Source organism: Canis aureus, chromosome 34, assembly GCF_053574225.1.
Source record: "Canis aureus isolate CA01 chromosome 34, VMU_Caureus_v.1.0, whole genome shotgun sequence".
NCBI lineage: Eukaryota > Metazoa > Chordata > Mammalia > Carnivora > Canidae > Canis > Canis aureus.
The window spans coordinates 15,500,750-15,520,456 of record NC_135644.1 but is presented as its reverse complement, the minus strand read 5'-3'; the positions used below and the strand labels follow the sequence as shown (position 1 = coordinate 15,520,456).

At 55.7% G+C, this 19,707-nt stretch overlaps 1 protein-coding gene and 2 long non-coding RNA genes across 4 annotated transcripts in view; 2 read left to right on the top strand and 1 right to left on the bottom strand.

Moving 5' to 3' along the window:
* Nucleotides 1-316: 316 nt before the first annotated feature.
* On the bottom strand, nt 317-6,617 carry LOC144304878 (uncharacterized). The gene is made up of 2 exons (XR_013371868.1): nt 6,507-6,617; nt 317-1,310 (listed from the first exon to the last, which is right to left on the bottom strand). It is a non-coding gene; the product is annotated as an uncharacterized LOC144304878 (long non-coding RNA).
* LOC144304877 (uncharacterized) lies at nt 867-1,667 on the top strand. Of its 2 annotated transcripts, none has more exons than XR_013371867.1 (2): nt 867-1,052; nt 1,190-1,667. It is a non-coding gene; the product is annotated as an uncharacterized LOC144304877 (long non-coding RNA). The 2 variants fall into 2 exon arrangements; XR_013371866.1 differs by having other exon boundaries at nt 867-1,087.
* GAD1 (glutamate decarboxylase 1) overlaps nt 2,597-19,707 on the top strand; it is a 42,367-nt gene continuing 25,256 nt past the window's right edge. Inside the window, exons 1-5 of the mRNA XM_077883469.1 lie at nt 2,597-2,749; nt 4,130-4,274; nt 7,818-7,880; nt 13,609-13,767; nt 15,187-15,429. Coding sequence (XP_077739595.1) covers nt 4,193-4,274; nt 7,818-7,880; nt 13,609-13,767; nt 15,187-15,429 — 547 coding nt within the window. The 5' untranslated portion in view covers nt 2,597-2,749; nt 4,130-4,192. The remainder of the gene's footprint in view (nt 2,750-4,129; nt 4,275-7,817; nt 7,881-13,608; nt 13,768-15,186; nt 15,430-19,707) is intronic.

Below are 19,707 nucleotides of genomic sequence, written 5' to 3'. Positions count from 1 at the left end.
GGGAACTGGGGACTGAAGCGCGCTACAGGGAGGCCTAAGGGACCGAAGGTCGGGCGCTGTCCTTGGTCCTGAAGGAGCTGTGCCGCGTCTCCCAACTTCGTGCGTGGGAACTGGCTGTAATTCCAGGCCCTTAGCTCCTTAACATCTCGCTGAGCCCAAGAGTCTGGCTTAGAATGGGAGATAAGTGGAAATTAAACCAAAACCATAAGTCCCCAAGTCCCTGCCTGTCTGGAATGTCAACTCCGCGAGTGCAGGGATAATATAAGAGGCTGGGACAGTGTAAAACTCCCTGAGAACAGCGCCTGTCACATAGTAAGTGGTTAATAAATATTCATTTAATCACCTAATTACTAATATTTAAACATTTTTAAATTAAGGACAAGACTTCATTCCCTCCCCTTCCATAAAGGAGAAAGGGTTGGGGGGGGGGGGCGGAAATGTCCTTGCAGTTGGACGGACTCAACTTTAATTTGTGATACCTGCTTTTTGGAGATATCTTTTTCCAACGGGATCATTTTCTTGGCCAAAAATGTCAGAGGTGAACGTTTTGGGACACTGGGGTCAGAAGAGGGAGTGGCTGGAAATTTATCAGTCTTGAGCCACAGGTGAAAGTAAAACGAGTCTTCCTTTCCGAAGAATCTCAGGGCTCGGGAGAGGGTCGAGGGTTCAGGGCGAGCGGGCATCTTTCGGGGACGACGACCCTGAGGGGCATCGGGGATTTGCTGCCTCCTCCCGCCAGTCTCCTTGCTCCTCCCGTCTTCCATGATTTAGCATCCGCACTGGGCTCTCTGATTGGTGCAACCATCTCTTTAAGGGAAGCTCGAGGGGGGGTGTGGGTGGAATTCCGAGCCTCATTCCAGAGTAAACTGCACATTTCAAGCGTTGCGAAGCCAGGTTTTTGAAGGGATGTTTCCTTCGCGGAGTGGGCACGCCCACCTTGCCCAGCCTGGAGCTCTGGCGCCCAGAGCTGCCGTTCAGGGTGCTTTTGTGTCCTTAACAAAGTGCCCGAGCTTTTATCGTAAGGTGGAGAGAGGACGACAGTATTTTCTTTGGTATCAAGGGCAACGCGGTTATTTCAAACCTCAGAGTGCGATCCCTCTTACTGATGGGGCCACATCTTCTCAGGGTGGAATGTTCGATGTTATTATGGAATTTTCGGTGATTGGTAAGATTTTCTGCATCCCCACAGGGTCGTGGTGAAAGGAGATAAGACACTCAGAGAGAAGGTACGGGCTTCGTTGGACCAGCAAGGCCGCAGACGTGTCCATAAATAACCCCTGCCTGCTGCACCGCAACAGGGGGGAAAATCCCTGTGAAATGAATACAGGAATCACTGGTCACACGGTGTCACCCAGACACACACACACACACACACACACAGATCAACTTTTTTTGCCCTAAAGAAAAAGAAACTGGGGTAGAGGAAAGCGAAGAAGATACAGGAGCGACGGGGGTGGCTGAGGGAAGGCTTGAACAGGCAGGAGAGTAACAGCTCGGAGAGCCCTTCCAGGTGTTCGATCCCGCGGGGAGCAGGGACCCGGCTCGCGCAGGGCCTCGCGGTCTCTGGGCGCCTGGCGCCCCCTGGTGGAAATCTCCGTGGACGCCTTCCTATTGTGAGGGGCTTTTCCGAAAGTGGCAATTCATTAAATATGCTTAAATAATGCAAAGGGAGAATCCTTTAAAAGCGCAAAATTGTAGGGGGTGGGGGAGAGTGGGCAGGGCAGGGAGGGACGGTCCGCGGCCCATCCCCCCCACCCGTACCCCCGCCCCCACCCCCGCCCTCTGGGGCCACCTCTGCGCTCGGGTTTCCCGGTTTGTGTGGAGCAGCGCTCGTGCGTGTCATTAACCTTCAGCTGTGATCCATCAGGAGGGCTTCTTCCCCCATTACCACGGAGGCCAGAGCTGGCAGGCCGGCAGGGAGTGAGTGCACAGAGGGCGGGAGCCGGGACCTCTGCTCTGCGGGTGGCACCGGGTAGCGGGACCCGGGGAAAGTACTTTGGGGGAGGCTCCCAGCTGGAGGAAGAAACTGAAATGAAGGGAGAGGAGGTCTCCTGCGGGGTCTGAGTGTGCCCCCCCCCCCCATCTCTGCTCCCTTTGCTCTGACGGCCGTCCCGGCTCAGTAGAGAGAGCCAGCGAGGACCCAACGCCAGAGCTCGCTTTCACTCATCAAAGAGTCGTGGGGTCGCAGATCTAGGGGAACCTCGAGGAAAGAAATCGAGCCAAAGCCGCTGCTCTAGTCTTCTCGAAGATACGGGAGGGGCAGGGGAAGGTGGAGAGGGAGGAATAGGAAGCACAACTCTTTCCCCTGGTCTCACCCGACAGACACCCTCTTTGAGAAAACAGAGCCAGCCGGGTACGTTCTGGATTACTCACAGGGCCTGTTCTTTCCGGGCCCCAAACCGTGATCGGGATCTATAATCGGCCTTCCGAGCCCCCGAGGCCAGCAGGCACCTGCAAAGGGGCCCCGCGCCCCGCCGACGAGCTGCCCCCGCGAGCGGCGGCCGCGTGATCCCCCCGCCGAGCCGTCCCCGCCTCCCCACTCCGCCCCCGCCTCCCCCGAAGCCTACCAGCTGCCTCTCCCGACAGCTCTTCTGCTCCCGGCGCTCGCGTGCGGGACGGTGCTGGCGGGAGCGGGGCGGCAGCTGGAGGCGACGCCGGGGCAGCACGCCGGCGGCGGGCCCGGGGAGCGGATCGCGGCGCGCTGCGCGGAGGAGCGGCGGGAGCGCCCGGCGGCGGTCGCCCAGCCCAGGTGGGTAAGCGCGGCCGCCCCGACTCCCCGGCGCCGGCTTCAGCGGTCCAGCGCGGCCTCTTCTCCCGGTCTCTAGGCCAACCCCCCACGCCCCGCGACCGCCACCGACCCTCCCCGGCAGAACGCGTCCCGCGGCGCGGCGCCCCCCGCCCTCGCGCTCATCCCGTCCCCACCAGCGACATTCACGCCCGCGGATGCTCCGGGGCTGACGCCCGCGCCCAAGAGGAGAGAGGATTTTCCTCATCGCTTCCCGGCTCTGAGCGCCCATCTCCCCAAAGGGCTCCTGGGCGGCAGCAGCCAGAGGCGCGCTGCGAGCGGTAACCTGTTACTTCCCCCCGAAGCTGCGGTCCCCGGTTGCAACCTGCGTGGCCGTTAGAGTGCGCGCCCGGGGCCGGCGGGGGACGCCGGGGTGCGCGTGCAGGCGGGGGCGAGCGGCTGTTACTCTGCGGGGTCTCGGGTCTCCCCAGCCTGGCCCGGGCTCCGTCCCGGGGCCTCGGGCAGCACCGCGCCAGCGCCGAGCGCAGTACGGGGCGGTCGCGCACGGGTCCCAGTCGGCCGCCTCCCGCGCGCAGAGGGCGAGGTCGTCTCCCCGGGCACGTTCCCCTTGCTCGCCTCGCTCCACCTCTTCGGCTTCGTACAGCGAAAAATCCGGGGACCTCAGACAGTTGGGTGGAGAGGGCGCACGGAAAGCCGGACCGAGCCTCGTCCTTGGGCTTCCAGATGGCGCAAAGCGGGGTGGGACAAGGGGGAGACGTGGCTCCGACCCGCTGCTTTCCGGCTGTCTGGAGTGCAAGGTGACTGTACTTCTTCCCCGACCAAGTCCGAGAGAGCACGCAAAGATACAGACCCTCTTTTCCTCTCCCCTTGTCTCGCCAAAGTCCCCCGTCCTCGGAGCAGTTAGCCTCCTTCTTTCCAGGGAATTAGCCAGACACAACAACCGGAACCAGACACCGAACCAGACGTGCCCGCCCCGTGCGCGCTCCCCCCGCCTGCCCGCCCTCCCGCTGCCGGAGCCCAATGGGGCTTGTCGTGGCTCGGCCGGGAAATCGCGCGCCGAGCCTCGCCGGCCCTCCTGGCCCTGTCCCCCCGCGCCCCCGCGGCCCGGACTGGCCTTGGGCTCCCCTCGTCTCTGCGCTGCGCTCCAGGTCACCCCGCTCCGCCGCCACACTGGAGAGCAGCCCGGGGCGACGTTGCCCGCGCCGGAGTCCCAGAGCTTGCGCGCACGTCCCCTCCTCCCCTCGGCGCACCCCGACTCGGCCCGTTAGGTGCCCTTCCTCCCGCCTCCCTGTCCCGAGCCCAGACTTCTAGGGGAGCGTCCGCGCCCCCCGGCCGCCCGGACCCCGGAAGCCCTCCCCGCACTGCTCTCGCTTCTCTTTGCAGCGCGTCCCTGCGCCCGACTGGCCGAGGACCCCGGACAGCAGAGGCCCCGGGACGACCGAGCTGATGGCGTCTTCGACCCCTTCTTCGTCCGCAACCTCCTCGAATGCGGGAGCGGACCCCAATACTGCCAACCTGCGCCCCACAAGTAGGTTCTGCCCCAGTTTCCTAGCAGATGGACTGCGGGGAAGATGGGGGCGCTGGGACGTGAGGAGGCTGCGCCGGCGGCAAGGGAAGGGGGAGCGCGCAGACGATGGAGGCTGGAAAGCAGTGGGGCCCTGACCTGGGTCGCGGCCAGAGGTCGTTTGGCTGCCGGGAACGCCGGGCGATTCTGGGGCGCAGGAGATGGGAACCGCGCAAGGTTCCAGCAGCCGCGACCGCTGGGGGCTTCGCTTCGGGGGAGGGACGGGCGGCGAGTGTTGTTTTGCTGTGTGTGGTTTCTCTGCTTTGTGGGACGACGGGGGTCAGGGCAGAGGACGGTGTGGGGGGACTGTGGTCTCGGCGGGAATGGAGAGTTTTCTGTCTCCAGCTCTCGGTGAGCCGAGACCCGACCCCCCCCTCCTCCTCCTCTCCCCCTGCGCTGTGCTCCAAGTCTATAATCAGCGGAAATTTCGACGTTAATTGCAGCTTTTAGAAAACTCGAGGTCCCTAATTGCTCCAAATTTGCGTCGAGCTATTGACGAGTGAGGGAGAAGCCAGGGGCGTGAAAGGTGCATAAAATGGTTTGAGGCTGAGCCTCGACATTTTAGACAATTACATCTCAGACACACAAAAAAAGAAAGAAAGAAAAAAGGGGGGAAAAAAGAAAAAGAGAAACGGGAGCGGGCAGCAACCTGAGTGGAGAGAAGTGGGGAACCAGGAAGGGCCAGAAGCTTTGCCAGGGCGAGAAGAGAGGGCACCCTTCTCTTTTCTCCAGGGCAGGAGATCTGTCAGCAATTGACAGGTCAGCAGAAGAGAAGAAAAGGGGAACCAAATAAAAGGGGGGAAGAGGGCTTTATGCTTCCCCATCTCTGGCTCAGTGTGTTCCTCAGCCCGTTTCCGGAATCTGTCTTTAATTCAGATTTATTTCCTACCTTTCCGTAGAAGACTGGCGATGAGGGAATTGCTATTCTTTTTTTTCCAATTTGGATTGAAATGAGCGCCCCCTCCCCCAGTCTATCAGCTCCAGTGGTGACAGCCCCAGGATTTCCACATAAGAAGGGCTTAGGAATGGCAGTGTGGTTAGGAAGCCTCCTCGCTATGATTTTATGGCACTTTCCATAAGCTTGAAAAAAAAAATGGCAATTGTTCCCATCCACGGAAACGGGAATGTTATCCGGCAAGCCCCCTGTCCAAACCCTCGGGCTACCGCCGGCTCCCGGGGCGGAGGCCTTGGCTGAAGTCCTGAGGGTGCGACGCGGTTGCCTTCCCCGCTCGGGCTCCCTGCCCCCCAGGCGAGCTGCGATAACCCACACAACAAAGGGGCTCGGGAGAGCCGCCAGCCCCGGTGGCACGTGAGCCGGGCACGGGCGGCCGAGCGGCCCGATCAGGCCGGGAGGCCGAGGCCCGGAGCCTTTGTCTGTTGCTCTGGCCTTGATGGATTTCCTCCCCAGACCTCTCCACATTCTCTGCCCCCTTTTTTTGCTGCCGGACAGGGCCAGGCGGCCACTGTGTTCCCCCACCCCAGAGTCCTGCCCCCTTCCCACCCCCACCCCACCCCACCCCACCCCACCCCACCGGGGTTAACCTTACCTGCCGTGGGCAGCCCGCAGTGGAGCGCATCTGCCCAACCTCGGGGCCGAGCACATGGCCTGGCGCGCCCCCGAGGCCGAGGGACGACGGTCGAGGGCCCTGCCTGGGAAGAGCGCGCGGCACCCGCGCTGAGGACGCCCTCGGCCGCCCCCGGCAGCCCAGCTGCGGCCTGGGCATGGAGGCTGCAGGCGCCCGCCGGGCCCTCCACCCGCTCGCCCGCCCTTGCAGACGCACCCTGGCCCGCCCGGGTCTCCCGGGACGCGGCCCTGCTCCGTCCGCACCGCCTTGCTCCTCCCCTTGTTCCCGCGACCCCTGCTCCCTGCCCTTCGCCCCTCGGCCTTCTGGACCTTGGCTACCCCAAAGGGGATCCCTCGCTTCTCCCCATCTCTCCGTCGGGCTATTCCCGCAACCCCCAACTCTGGAAGGCGGTGCCTTGGGTCTGAAGGCCAAAGCCCCAGCTGCGTAGCCTTGGAAGATTCGCTTAACCTCCCTGAGCCTCAAGGTTTCTATTTGTACAACGAGGCGTAGGTTAACACCCTTCTTGTTTCAGAGGGTGGCTCCGAGGATGGCGTTTAAAGCGAAAGCACTTTATGGAGTGGAAATAGCTCTTTACCCGCCAGGTATTAGTCTAAGGGATTTGCTTTCGCACCGATTTCCTGTCGGTGGCAGGAACTCCATCTGTGACCTGCTGTCTCCCTGACGTCGGTCTGTGTCGTCTCCCCGCTGGGGCTCCGTTGTGCCTCGGGTTTAACGGGTGTCACTCTCCTTATCGCCGCCAACATTCGCGCGCGGCGGAAAGCTCGGACGGGGCGCGGCGGGGGATGGGAGGGATTGGGAGCGCCTCGCTTCGGGAGATGCGAAGGGAATTGCTCGCGGGGCCCGCCCCGCCCCGCCCCGCCCGCGCTCCTCCTGGACCCGAGGCCGGACCCGAGGGCAGGAGAGGCCCTGAGGACTTTGAGATCAGCCTGGCGTGGCGGCCAGGAAAGCACAACGCAGCGCCCGGGTCTGCCACTGGGGCCCAGGAAGGGCGCCTGATTGCCTTCGCCTGCTCCAGACCCCGGACCCCCGAGGGAAGGGTTAATGAGGGGCGCTGCGAAGAGGGGTCCGGGATGAGGACGCGAGGCGTACCATTGTTTCCCCGACTCTGGGTCCGCCTGAAGAGCAGCCATGCGAGCCGGATCATCTAGTCAAATACTATTTTTCACCCAATTAATTCCTGAACTCTTCCGCGACCCCATTTCATGCCAGTTTATTTTAAGCTGCCACTCGGCTGGAGACCCGCCAAGAAATGATGAGACGTATTGGTCCCAGATGCCTCTGTGTTCCCTTTCCGGGCTGCCGTGGTCGCCCTTCGAGTCTGCAGGGCGGAGACCGCGCGACAGGGCCTGGCGGGTGGGTGCGGGGTAACTCGAGAGCTCTGGCCCGGTCTTTTGCACGTGGGGTGGGCCCTGCCCCACTCGGATGTCGCCTCCCCGGCTCCGCCGCTCCGCGCCGGCTGCTTGCAAGGCTGGCGGGCCGCGGGGGTGCTCCGGCTTCCAGTGACACCATTCTGCACCTGAAAGCGGGAGCAGGAAGGGAGTGTCACGGGCACTCGAAGGGCACGAGTCTGTCTGCCCATTGGGCAACGGATCTAGCTTCTTGCTCCTTTCAGGAAGGAGAGGTTTTTTTTTTTTTTTAAGATTTTATTTACTTATTCACGAGCGACACAGAGACGTAGAGGGAGAAGCAGGCTCCTCGTGGGGAGCCTGATGCGGGACTCGATCCCAGGACCCTGGGATCATGACCTAAGCCAAAGGCAGAGGCTCAACCCCTGAGCCACCCAGGTGCCTCCAGGAAGGAGTCTTTATTGAGGCGCTCTGGCGAAACACCTGCCTCCTCCTCCCCAGAATACCTTTGCCCTCCCTCCCCCTGGTCCCACCAGGCTCCGCAGCTCACTGATCGCACCTCTTTTGCTTTTTAGCGTATGACACCTGGTGCGGCGTGGCCCATGGATGCACGAGAAAACTGGGTCTCAAGATCTGCGGTGAGTGGAAAGGCCCGCTGGGGCCCAGCAGGGCGGCGCAGCGCTCCAGGGCTTTGGGGGCGCAGGAGAGTGGGGTGCGCGGAAGGAGATCCCGGCTCTTGGGTTTGGTTTTCTACATTCCCTACAGCCCCGCCGCCTGGCGAGACGTCCTTCTACAAGTCTTAACCCTCCTCTGCCTCCCCTTGACCCGGCCGGGGTGGGGGGGCACCTTTTCTGCTGGAGTCGGGGTACCACCCAGAGACCGCGGAGCCTCCCCGCTCCAGGTGCGAGAGCGCAAGCACAGCGCCCCCTCGCGGCAGCCTCGCTCTTCCCGCCCCGCGTGGGCCGGGGGATCCTAAGCGAGCGCTCCACCTGCGTGGGGGAAGGTCTGGTACCAAAGGGGAGCGGGTCTGGTTTTCCTGGAGAGCAGGCCTTAGGCACGGTTTGCGCCTGAGGCGGAGGCTGGCACGTCGCCGTCCCCCTTACCCCCCGCCGGCGTACATTGAAAGTGGCCGCCCCAGCGGGAGAATTTGCCCCCGAGGCGTCACAACGGATTCCGATGTCGTTGTTCAGGCTTTGCCCGGAGCCCTCGGTGGCCTGCCTGGGGGAGGTGCGGGCGGCGCAGGCCGGGGCGATTGCCGAGCTTGCCCTTGAAAGAGAGGGAAGGATGAGGGGGCGGGCGGAGGCGTGGGGCCGCAGGAGCAGAAAGGGGGTGTCGGGCACGATTTGCCAGTGAGGAAGAAAAATAGATCCGGGAGCTGGAGAGGAGAATGAACCGTTCTCCGGAGACATGAGGGTCTGAAATGAAAACGCCCAAGGGATGTCATTTTTTCTAAGGAAAAAAGGAGATTTGTTCGAAGGGACACAGCTGAGTGGCTCCGGCTGAACAATGAGGACCTGCTTTCCTTGCTACATTTCACCGTCTAAAATCTCTAGTCTTATCGGACCAGAAAATACGGTCGTCCCCGGGCAGGGGGTGCAGGGGCGGGGGAAGATTAACGAGGGGCTTATTAAAGAGCCATCCGTCAGCGGCTGCGCGCGGGAGATAGCGGCGGGGCGGCCGCGGGGCACGCCCTCCCCGGGTCCCCGCGCGCCCTCCCCGGGTCCCCGCGCGCCTTCCCCAGGCCCCCGCGCGCCCTCCCCGGGTCCCCGCGCGCCTTCCCCAGGCCCCCGCGCGCCCTCCCCGGGTCCCCGCGCGCCTTCCCCAGGCCCCCGCGCGCCTTCCCCAGGCCCCCGCGCGCCCTCCCGGCCCCCGCGCGCCCTCCCGGCCCCCGCGCCCTCCCGGCCCCCGCGCGTCCCCTGGGCCTGCGCTCCGCGCTCCTGTGCGTGCGGGGCCCGAGGCCGGCGGCAGCTGGGGCAGGAGCAGACCGCGGGTATTAGCGGCTGCCGGGAGCCATCGGCCCTTCCCCGCTTGGCCGCGAGGCGCCCTCCCTGCGTTTCTGGGGCTCCGTCCCCTTGACCCGGGAGGCGGCATTCACGGCGCGGAGCGTTGCTCCAGTCCTGGGCCCCGCAGGCTCCCGGGGAAGCCCAGCCCTGCCGGGGGCGGCCCCGGCTCTGGCCCTCGCCCCAGCACGCGGGGACCAGGCCGGGGTCGCGGCGGCGTCGGCGGGCGGGGGCAGCTGCGGCCGCCGAGCTTTGTTCTATGAATAGCCCGCTCCCCCCGCCGCCAGCCCCGGCTTAATGGCCCGTCTCGCCGGGTCCCTTCGGCGGCCACCGCGCTCAGCTTCTGCAGCCGGCATTGTCCTGCGGCCGGGCGGGCGGAACGGAGCGCGCCCGGGCCCCCGCCGCGGTCGCCCGCAGGGTGCAGGGTGAGGGAGACCTGGGCCGAGGGCTGCCTTCCCCGAGGCCCTGGACCCCCCCCCCCCCCGCGCGCCCGGCCCGCGACCTTCGTCCCCGCATCCCTCGCGCCGCAGGCCGGGTCCCCTGGCGGCCCCCTCTCCGAGTCAGGGGAAGGAGAGACCTCACTGCCCCTTCCCTTCCGCAGACGCGTCCCAGGTGTGTCCCTAAAGGGTAAGGGGGCAGGAGAGTTGAGCTTCGTTGGGTCCGCGAAGAGGGATCCCGGAGGATGCGTCAACTTCTTGAACGTTTGGGGGCTACCATCCTCAGAGAGTTTCTTCCCTGTTTCTATACACACACAGACACCCCAACAGTAATTTCAGGAAAGTCGCCACCCGTTTGACAGGAGCAAAGGGCTGGTAAGCTGTTGAGGGGAAAGTGCCTTCTGCTAAAATGCACGCTCTGGAGGCCACGGGTTAGGAGGCCTCACAATTAGGCTTCATTCTGAAAGGAAACAGAATACCAGGCGGATTTATTTTCCATACTTTGGGCCAACTCTGGCTTTCCGAAGTGCAGTCTTTGGTTTGAACCTGAATCCAGAGCCGCCGCCCCCACCTCTGCTCCCAGACACCCCAACTCCCTTCATCCCTGACATTCATGAGCCTGGAGGGTGCCTTGTTGACACACTATCCAGGTTGGTTTGATCTTTCACATTAAGGCAGCAGAGGAATTAATTGTCCTCTTCCCATCTCCGAATCCACTGCCCTGGGTGACCCCCCAAAACATCTTCGGTGCCTTGCCAAGATTCAGCTCCCACCCCCTCTCCTACCTCCCTTCCCCAGAAGCCGGGAAGAAATAAAGCTGCAGAGAAGGTTCTAGATTCCCGCCAGTGGGAATAGCTACAAGCATGGGGGCATGACTTAAGTAGAAGGAGACGCAGGAGCTCTGAGTTCTGCTAACTTCCCAGTGTGTCCTTGGCCCTCCATCACTTAGAGGTGCAGAGGTCCCAAACTGGCTGCCAGCTACACAGCCTGAGAGCAGTTTTATTTAGCCCACGCAGTGTGTGTGTGTGTTCAATTTTGTGCCAGCTGCCATACAACTTTTAAACAAAGACTTCAAATATTCTGAATTTCTAGCTTCTCTTGAAATAAAAAGAAGTTGGGGGGTGGACATTTGGCAAAGTACTTTCAGCCCATAAAAATCAGGGGAGAAAGCTCCTTCCTTCCTCTAGGTTGATGCAATTCCATTCTACAGCTTGCTGAACAAGAGCCAGGGGGAATGGGCTTCAGCCTCCACCCCCCCACCTCCCCCCCCCCCCACCCCCCCCCCCCCCCCCGTGTGCCCTTCTGTGATGCACAGCTCACAGGCACATTTGGTAGCAACTCACTCAGGCCAAGTGCTCCCTAGTTCTCTACACTCCTCCCCACTCAATGGGTCTCCTAGGCCTTTGAGTTTAGGGGCAGGAGTGAAGAACCCGCCTCAGGAACTCCCCACTGCCCAGAGGAGTCATGACACGGTCTGCCTCCTGTTCTGCCCCTAAAGCTAGCAGGGGGTGCTACAAGCTGACCAAAGTCAAGTGCAGCTTCGGCTTACTTCTGCTTTTCTTTTTGCCACTTGGGAATGTTGAGCTCGGTGGTCACTTCCTGCTTAAGCTAGGTCCTCACTGGTGGTATGCAGAGCGAGAGGGAATACGGTCTGCTTCAGTCTTGGGGACCCCTGCTTCCAGGACCCCTTGCTAGCCAGGGGAGTTGTCAAAGCACTGACTTCAATGTCATCCACCACCTGGTCATCCTTGGGGAAGCATACATTTCTTCCCAGAGCCTCTCAGAGCCATGAAAGGCCTCAGTCATTTTAACCTTTTTTGAGACTGCCAATATTTTAGAAAACAAATATCTTCCAAGAAATTGTTATTCTGATAACAATATGCGTTAGGTGTTTATATTAGCAAATTAATGCTTTTAAACACAATAGTATGATGTAAGTATGCTATTCGAGAGATAAATATAGGATTTATCGCAAATACTGATTCCTAGTGTGCTCCAGGAAGTGCGGTCCAGGGATGAGATGCAGAATTAAAGTTGTGTCTTAATTACCATCCCTCAATCCTATCAGGACACCTCTGGGAATGCCCATATCAGATTTGGAGATGGTTTCCAAAGCCTAAATCCAGGTCATAGGTCCTGCCGCTGCCCAGAGGAAAGGCATCCCTGAGGGCTTTCAAGGTAGAGACTTAAGGCTTTCCCAAAGGAGTGAGTCCGAGCAACCAGAGGTGAGAGACGGAGAGAGTAGGAGTTCAGCTGGCAGGACCTCATCTCCATTAGGCCACATGGATTTGGTCTGTTCAGCCTGGCAAATTCTATAGCTCACTGTTCCAGGAGCAGGGGAGCAGTCTTGGAATTCAGGAGGCAGGTGCTCCTACATCCTTCTGGCTCCTGGTTTCAAATCGTGGTGTTTGTATGGGAAATTCAGAAAGTAGAGGGAGAGGTGAGGGAAGGGATACAACCCCTACCTTTCCATCCAGTGTGGAGCTCTGGTATAGTGTCTTACCCCCGTCCTGATGTCCTTGGGGCTTTAGGGATAAGTTTGTAAGATGCTGGCAACAATAAAAGGCCTGGTGACTCTACCTTGCTATTCTTCCCTCCAAAAATAGACCCTGTGCCTGCGTGTGGGAGGATTCCAATCACTGCAGCCTTCCCCCTGCATCCCTCCTTCCTCCACCCCTTGCCACTGAATTGCAGTCCTGGGGAAGCAAAGCTGAATTTCCCCCAGGTCAACTTGCCTCTCCTCCAACCTCCCAGGACCTTCCTCCCCTCCTGTCTTGTGATGTGCATGACCCCCCAAGGATTCTGGTATCTACAAAGACAGCTGTGGGGTCACTAAGAAGCTTCAGACTTTTTCTTTTCAGTGTGTGGCTTGTTGGGCTAAGATTGAGGCAGAACTGGAGGAGAGGTTGAGGGAAGGAGGGGGTCAGCAGGCCCTGAGCCCCGGAGGGGAGGGGTGTGGATACTAAGGAGTATGCTCCTAGGTGGCGGTGTCTCTAGCCCTTTTGCCTCAACCTGCTTCTCTGTTTGCCACTGGCGGTGTTGGCGCTGCTCACCTCGGGTAGGAGAGATTCCTACTCCCCCTGAGGGGCAGAGGCGAGGTGCCTTGTATCCCGCCCTGGGCTCGGGGTTCAGCTCTGTGGAGCTCTGGGATGGCTTTCTAGCTTTATTACAACATTGGTCACCACCTCATCTGCCAAACTCTAAGTTCCTGGAGGGTAGGAGATCTGTCTCATTTGCCTTTATCTGTCCCCTGTCCTCGATGTTTGGCAAAGTGCTTTTCCACAATAGGTGCTCAGTAAGTATTTACAGAAGTGAGTGTCGCCACACATAAGGTTTTAGGCTTCCTTGGCTCTTTCCCCAATACCTTTATCAAGGACAGCAGGTGGTATGGAGAGAGCTGCTCTTCAGGTTTGAGTCAGAAAAATGACACATTCAACCCCGTTAGCATTACCTGGTGCCCGAGGAAAGCATCTTCCCTAGCCCTCAGTGCTGGTCCTCCCTGCCTCCCCCTCCCTCAGCCAGTCCTCACCCCCTCCCTCCTCTGGTTGCACAGCCCATATACCCAGTGCCAGCAGCAGCCTCTCGGATTGTGTCCTTCCCCTTAGAACCCCATCCTGGGGCTGATTACTGGAGTGGAAGCTGTCCAATTGACTTAATTCTGAGTTCAGTGTCACGTTCAGAGAGGAGAATGGGCTTTGCTTACTGTTTCCCTCTCTTGCACGACTGGGTCTGTGCCACTGATGACACTTGGCACTGCCCCTTCCCCGCCCGAAGGCCAGAAGTGCCAAAGCCTTTATATATAAAATGCAGAGACTCAGCTTCTCAGGAGAAGCAAGAGCCCTGCTGGGAGAGTGGACCTGGCCTGGCAGCTGACCCTGTGAGGCTAGGAATTCAGTGCGTCCCCTCTGACCCAGCATCTTGTGCTACAGGCTTCTTGCAAAGGACCAACAGCCTGGAAGAGAAGAGCCGGCTTGTGAGCGCCTTCAAGGAGAGGCAGTCCTCCAAGAACCTGCTTTCCTGTGAAAACAGTGACAGGGATGGCCGTTTCCGGCGCACAGAGACTGATTTCTCCAACCTCTTTGCTCGAGGTAGTCCCCGCCAGCCTACCTTTGCCACCCCACTCCTGTCCCCACACCCCCCTCCCCTCCCCACGCCCCCTCCCCAGCTCCCTATCCTCCCCACACCTCCCTACCCTCCCCTGTCGCAGCTAGTACTATCCAGTAGGTTCCTCATTTGAGTGTCTTGATTTCTTCCTGAAACTTTACTTCTTTTATCAAAACTATCATTACTTTCTGAACTGTCATGAAACTGTGTGTCCAGGATTTAAATATAATATACCCCCTCCTTCCCTACTGCCCAGGACTTCGTTTTGGAAGCTAGATGAAAGCAGTCAATAAAAACAGTCAATTCTAAAGACACTTGCAGGGACATATATGGCTGCATAGACTCTCAGAATCTGAGGGAATCTTTACACGTAAGACAATCCAGTGAGTCCCGTAATAGCATTTATCCTCCAAGGTCATCAACAATGACAAAATCACTCTGGGAAACTGTGTGGCTGGGCCTAGTGATCAAGCACTGTTCTAAAACTCATTTTCGTTTTGGAGATCTTTCACTATTATTGCTGTCCCCACAACTCTGGTCTCACGAGGTACTGTCTCTCCTGAACAGCTTGAAGGTAAACCTCCCACTACTCCCTTCCATCAACTCTCCACGGGCCATAGAGGCCAGACCCAAACAGTCAATAAGACTTCACTAAACCTCAGAGGTAAATCCAAGGAATCTACACAGTCAATCTGCTCTTGAGCTCTGGCTGACAACTTCAGTTGGGACCCCCTACAGTTTTCCTCCCTGGCTGACCCAGCCTGACTCTGCCTACCAGAGGGCTGGAACCCAAAATCACCCCCAGGCATCCCAAAGTCCAAGCCCAAAGGATGAGGGAGGGATATGGGAGTTCTCTCTCCCACCTTTCTGAGCCCCATCTTCTAGCTCTTGTTTTCTAAGGACACTACGGAGGACCACACTTCAGGGGTCCCCTGAAGAGGGGACCTCAGCCTCTACCCACAGAGCTCTCACTCTCTGCCTTCAAAGATCAAGCATATCATAATGCCAACCAAAAAGCCAGTGTCTGAACCAGATGGAGAGAGAGACTCATGGTCCCAAGGAGCAAGACAGAGGCCTCCTCCATCACATTCATGACAGGTGCCCGGTCAGCCTGCACATGGACAATAGCTGTGACAGGCTGCTCACAGCTTCTCAAAATGCTCCATTTAGGAGCAGCCTAACTATCAGAAAGTCTGTAAAACTTCAGAAAGTATATGCAGAACTTCTGTGTATAGGCATATGTGTATTTTTCTGGGGAGACGGTACATCAGATTCTCAATGTATATACATAACCTGGAACAAATGAGGTCTGAAAGATATTGTGGCTGATATTAGGGATTTCTGGGCTGAGGAAATCTAGACATGAGCCAGGCGGTAACTTCTTGGGGACTTTCCTCCCTCAGATCTGCTTCCAGCTAAGAATGGGGAGGAGCAAACCGTGCAGTTCCTCCTGGAAGTGGTAGACATACTCCTCAACTATGTCCGCAAGACATTTGATCGCTCCACCAAGGTACTGGACTTCCATCACCCGCACCAGCTGCTGGAAGGCATGGAGGGCTTCAACTTGGAGCTGTCTGACCACCCCGAGTCCCTGGAGCAGATCTTGGTTGACTGCAGAGACACCCTGAAGTATGGGGTCCGTACAGGTAAGGGCGTGAGGCAGGAACCTTGCCCTCCATCACACCCTTGCCAGCTGATGATAGCAAACTGTGGTGAGGGAAGGCGGCATTGTGCTCAGTGGCCACAGGACAACCTGACGCAGTGGCAGTGGGTAGAAGGCCCAACCCTGGCAAAAGCTCATCATTATTTATTGTTACAAACATTTATATTATAAAGATAAATTTAAAGATACAGACACATGGTGCTATGTCAAGTTCTGTATAAAAAGTTTTTCATCCTTTGGGTTTATTTACACTCCTTTTAGACTGTATGAATCCAAAGAATGACCTGCCCCCTACTTTTTTTCTCTCCTCCATTTCATGCCTATTTCATTCTGATAAATCCTACACTGGCCTCTCCCTAAAACTGGGGAGAATTGGGCTCATTTCCCTCTGTCTCTGTGTTAGTTTTCTAGGGCTGCCATAGCAAGTTACCACAAACGGGGTCACTCAAAACAACAGAAATTTATTCTCTCACAGTTCTGGAGGCTAGAAGTTTGAGATTTAGGTGTGCAGGGCCATGGTGTCTCTGAAGACTCTTGGGGAGGGTCTGTCCTTGCCTCTTCCAGCTTCTAGTGGTCAAAGACATTCCTTGGTTGGTATGCATCACTCTCATCTCTGCCTTCACCTTCACATGGCCTTCTCCCTATGGATGTGTCCAAAGTTTTCTTATAAGGACACCAATCTTTGAATTAAGCCTATTCCAATCCATTATGGCCTCATCTTAACTTGATTAAGGGTCTGCAAAGACCCTCTTTCCAAACTCATAGAAGTCAGGGGTTAGGACTTGATCATATCTTTTTGAGGGATACGACTCAACCACAACACCTTCTGTTGGCTTGGCAAAAACGTCACATACATACAGACCATTTGCATCCTATTCCAACGTCTGGAGTATAGACACTCTGAGTCACTAACTCCTATCTCTAACCGGGGGCCCTTTTCATGTTACAGGCACCCTTTCTAATCAGTGATCCTGGCCAAAGTGATTACTTCTCAGGTGCTTCAAGTTCAAGGACTTCTTGGATCTCTTCTGGCTGTTTCTAAGCCTAGGAGTAAAGCAATGGCTTCTTCTCCCTGCTATCTTTCCCCACAGCAGCCTGGCTTTCCTGAGCTCTTGGGCACACAGTTCTCTAGGAACAGACCATCCATGGCATTGGGGAGCCACCAATGCCACCACAGGGGAGCCCCTGGTGGCCCCGTGTTCTTTTTTCTTCTTTCTCTCTCCCTCTCTTTTGTTATCCCTCTCACTCTTCCCAGTCACTTGAAGATAGATTTAAGACCGAGATTAGGGAGCTTGGTGGTGATAGAGCTGAATAAGAACTATTGGGTGTCAAAAATGAAGTGTTATAATGAAATAATGAGGCCAGCCAAAGAGGCATTTTTAAATAAGGGATCCCAAACAGCTTTTAAGGTCTGCCAATGCCACTGAAATAAGTGTAGCTTCCTTGAATAACTGTGGGATGGACAAGACTTAATTATATCATAAGGTCTGTGTTTGATTTTTAAAGAGAAGCATGCTCATCAATTTACTTGCAGCTCACCTTGGTCTGATGGCTAACCTATTCCTGATGGAGATCAAGTAGTGTTATATAGCTGGATTTAAAAAAAAGAGTCCGAATTCTCCTTATATGTGTTAGCTGGACTTGCTTTAGTCCAGTTTTTTTTATTTTGTCGGGTCACTCTGTATACACTTTCTCAGAGAGATGAGACCATGTACTTTTATCAAGCTCAGAATAGTGTTGTCCCTCAAAGAAAACTGCGTGGGTTTGCCATAAATAGCAGATCATATTGCCTACAAAACTGAAGCATCAGGACGCCTGGGTGGCTCAGCGGTTGAGTGTCTGTCTTCGGCTCAGGGCGTGATCCCACAGTCTCAGGATCAAGTCCCACATTGGGCTCCCTGCATGGAGCCTGCTTCTCCCTCTGCCTATGTCTGCCTGCCTCTCTCTCTGTGTCTCTCATGAATAAATAAATAAAATCTTTAAAAAAACAAAAAACAAAAACTGAAGCATCACATTGTCGTAGGAGCGTGGACTCTTACTAGTCTAGAGTATGATTCCACTTTGATAGTTAGCCTGTAGCCATCCATCCCTGTTCTTCAGAGCAGCTTCTGGGAGCAGATATTTACATTTACAGAGTTCATAGTCTCTCAGGCCATGTGAAACCTTCTGCTGCATCTCAGGGTGTTGACCCTGGGAAAATATATTGTTGCTGCCCTATGAAAACACAGCTCCTGGTTGCTGAGCTATCATTTAGATGTGGATCAGAGCAAAGGGTAAATCCCACAGGTAGCTACAAACATTGGAAGGTTGTGAGGTTTTGTTTTGTTTTTGTTTTTTGTTTTTTTGATATGAATACTCACCCAAAATAATGATTAAGGTTTTTTTTTTTAAGATTTTATTTATTTAGGGATCCCTGGGTGGCGCAGCGGTTTGGCGCCTGCCTTTGGCCCAGGGCGCGATCCTGGAGACCCGGGATCGAATCCCACATCGGGCTCCCGGTGTATGGAGCCTGCTTCTCCCTCTGTCTGTGTCTCTGCCTCTCTCTCTCTCTCACTGTGTGCTTATCATAAATAAAATTAAATTAAAAAAAAAGTTTAAAAAAAAAAGATTTTATTTATTTATTCATGAGAGACACAGAAAGAGAGGCAGAGACATATGCAGAGGGAGAAGCAGGCTTCATGCAGGAAGCCTGATGTGGGACTTGATCCTAGGACCCTGGGATCATGCCCTGAGCCAAAGTCAGATACTCAACCGCTGAGCCACCCAGGCATCCTGATTAGTTTTTTTTATTTTATTTAAAAAATGTTTTTAAAAGATTTTATTTATTTATTCATGAGAGACAGAGACACAGGCCGAGGGAGAAGCAGGCTCCACGCAGGGAGACCAACGTGGGACTCAATCCCAGGTCCCCAGGATCACTCCCTGGGCTGAAGCAGCACTAAACCGCTGAGCCACCCAGGTTGCCCTGGGTTTTTTTGTTTTTGTTTTTGTTTTTTGAAGATTTTATTTATTTAATCATGAGAAACACACAGAGGCAGAGACATAGGTAGAGGGAGAAGCAGGCTCCTTGTGGTGAGCCTGATGCGAGACTTGATCCCAAGACCCCGGGATCATGCCTTGAGCCAAAGTATACACTCAAATACTGGGTCACTTAGGTGCCCAATGAATTAGGTTTTAATAGTGAAAACATACTGAACTTGGTGCAATTTTGAAGAGATGATGATGGTATTTGGAAATCTTTATACAAATTAATTAAATATTTCTGAAAAAGGAACCAGTATATATAGATTCTTCATGAACTGAGAGAGAGACTGGTCAGCCCTCAGTCACAGTAGATATACCAACATCTTTTGTCTTTCTTTTTTTAACTTTTTATTATGGAAAAGTTTAAACTTAAACAAAAGTAAATAGTATAATGAACTCTATATAACAGACACTCAGCATCAACTTTTATCAACTGCTAACAACTTTGTTTCACTTAGACCCCTCCCCCTCTCGCCTCTTCTCAATTGTATAGAAGGAGATCTCAGACATATTATGTCATCCACAAATATTCTTCATTCTCAAGAACTTTTTTTTTTTAGAGGAGTGGGGCAGGGACAGAGGAAGAGAGAGAGAGAATCTCAAGCAGACTCCGGCTGAGCACGGAGCCCACCATGGGCTCAATCTCACAACCCTGAGATCACCATCTGAGTTGAAATCAAGAGTCAGAGGCTTAACTAACTGAGCCACCCAGTTACTGCCTCAAGAACTCTTTTAAAAATAAGTAAGCACTCGGGTCACCTGGGTAGCTCAGTTAAGCCTCCGACTCTTGATTTCAGCTCAAATTGTGATCTCAGGGTTTTGAGATCTAGCATGAGGTAGGCTCCATGATCAATGGAGAGTCTGCTTGAGATTCTCTCTCCCTCTGCCTCTGCCCCACCTCCCCTGCTTGTGCAAGTGCTCTCTCTAAAATAAAAAATAAATCTTAAAAAAAATAAATAACCACAATATTATTAAATCAAAAAAATCTGAAATTTACACTTCCTTAATATAAAATAGTCAGTGTTCAAATTCCCAATGGTTTCATGAATGTTATAATTCATTTGAGTCAGGATCCAAGCAAGTCTCCAACATTGTAATTGCTTGGTATGTCTCTTAATACATTTCCCCCTCCATTTTTTTTCCTTCCAGTTTATTTATTGAAAAACAACTCTTTTTCTCCCTATGTGACTTTAGGCCATGTGCTGCTTAGTACTACCTCTCTCATCTGTTATTTCAT